Below are 657 nucleotides of genomic sequence, written 5' to 3'. Positions count from 1 at the left end.
CTTTGTATGATTCTCTGTCTCCTTTAGATATCTTAAAAGCAGCAGGAGCAGGTGGAGTTGATGGCGACCCTGCTGCTGCTGCTGCTGCTGCTGCTGCAGCAGCAGCAGCAGCAGCAGCAGACGATGAAGGGTCTCGGGGGCTAGAAGGTAAGAAAGAAGAAACAAAAAACACAAAAAAAAAACAGAGTATTGAGGTGTATATACACCTCAGTTCACTTACATTTTTTTTTCTTTTTTGCTGCTGCAGAGGCGCTGCTGGGCGACCGCCGGCGTTCTTCTCTCTCTCCCCGTAGCCCCCCAGCAGCAGCAACAGCAGCAGCAGCAGCAGCAGCAGCAGCAGCAGCAGCAGCAGGAGCAGCAGCAGGAAGAGGAGAAGCAGAAGAGAAAGAGAGAGAAGAAAGATACAAAGACGGATGGATAGACTTACGCGAATGCCCAGTATCTATGTGCATGCGCAGAGCAACAGATGTGTGGGGTTTATGTGTGTTTATATTTTGTTGGTTTTGTTTATTTTTTTTAGTTTTTTTTTCTTTTTCTTCTCCCCAAGAAAGAATAACAAAAGGTATAGATTATAAAGGAAGAATATGCGGAGTCGATGAAGCAGTAAAACCCTTTTCTCTTCTCTATTGGCCCGCCAGACAAACCCCAGATAAACCC

The 657-nt window shown here is 46.3% G+C and overlaps 1 protein-coding gene across 1 annotated transcript in view; it reads left to right on the top strand.

Annotated features, from left to right (window-relative positions):
• EMH_0048640 (uncharacterized protein) overlaps positions 1 to 421 on the top strand; it is a gene marked incomplete at both ends in the record, with an annotated part of 2021 nt that extends 1600 nt beyond the window's left edge. The window contains 2 exons of the mRNA XM_013496435.1: positions 28 to 147; positions 294 to 421. Of these exons, the coding sequence (XP_013351889.1) occupies positions 28 to 147; positions 294 to 421 (248 nt within the window). The remainder of the gene's footprint in view (positions 1 to 27; positions 148 to 293) is intronic.
• Positions 422 to 657: the final 236 nt, after the last annotated feature.

The sequence above is a fragment of the Eimeria mitis genome, genomic scaffold, assembly GCF_000499745.2.
Source record: "Eimeria mitis Houghton genomic scaffold, Emh_scaff2101, whole genome shotgun sequence".
NCBI lineage: Eukaryota > Apicomplexa > Conoidasida > Eucoccidiorida > Eimeriidae > Eimeria > Eimeria mitis.
This window is presented reverse-complemented; position numbering and strand designations above follow the sequence as displayed.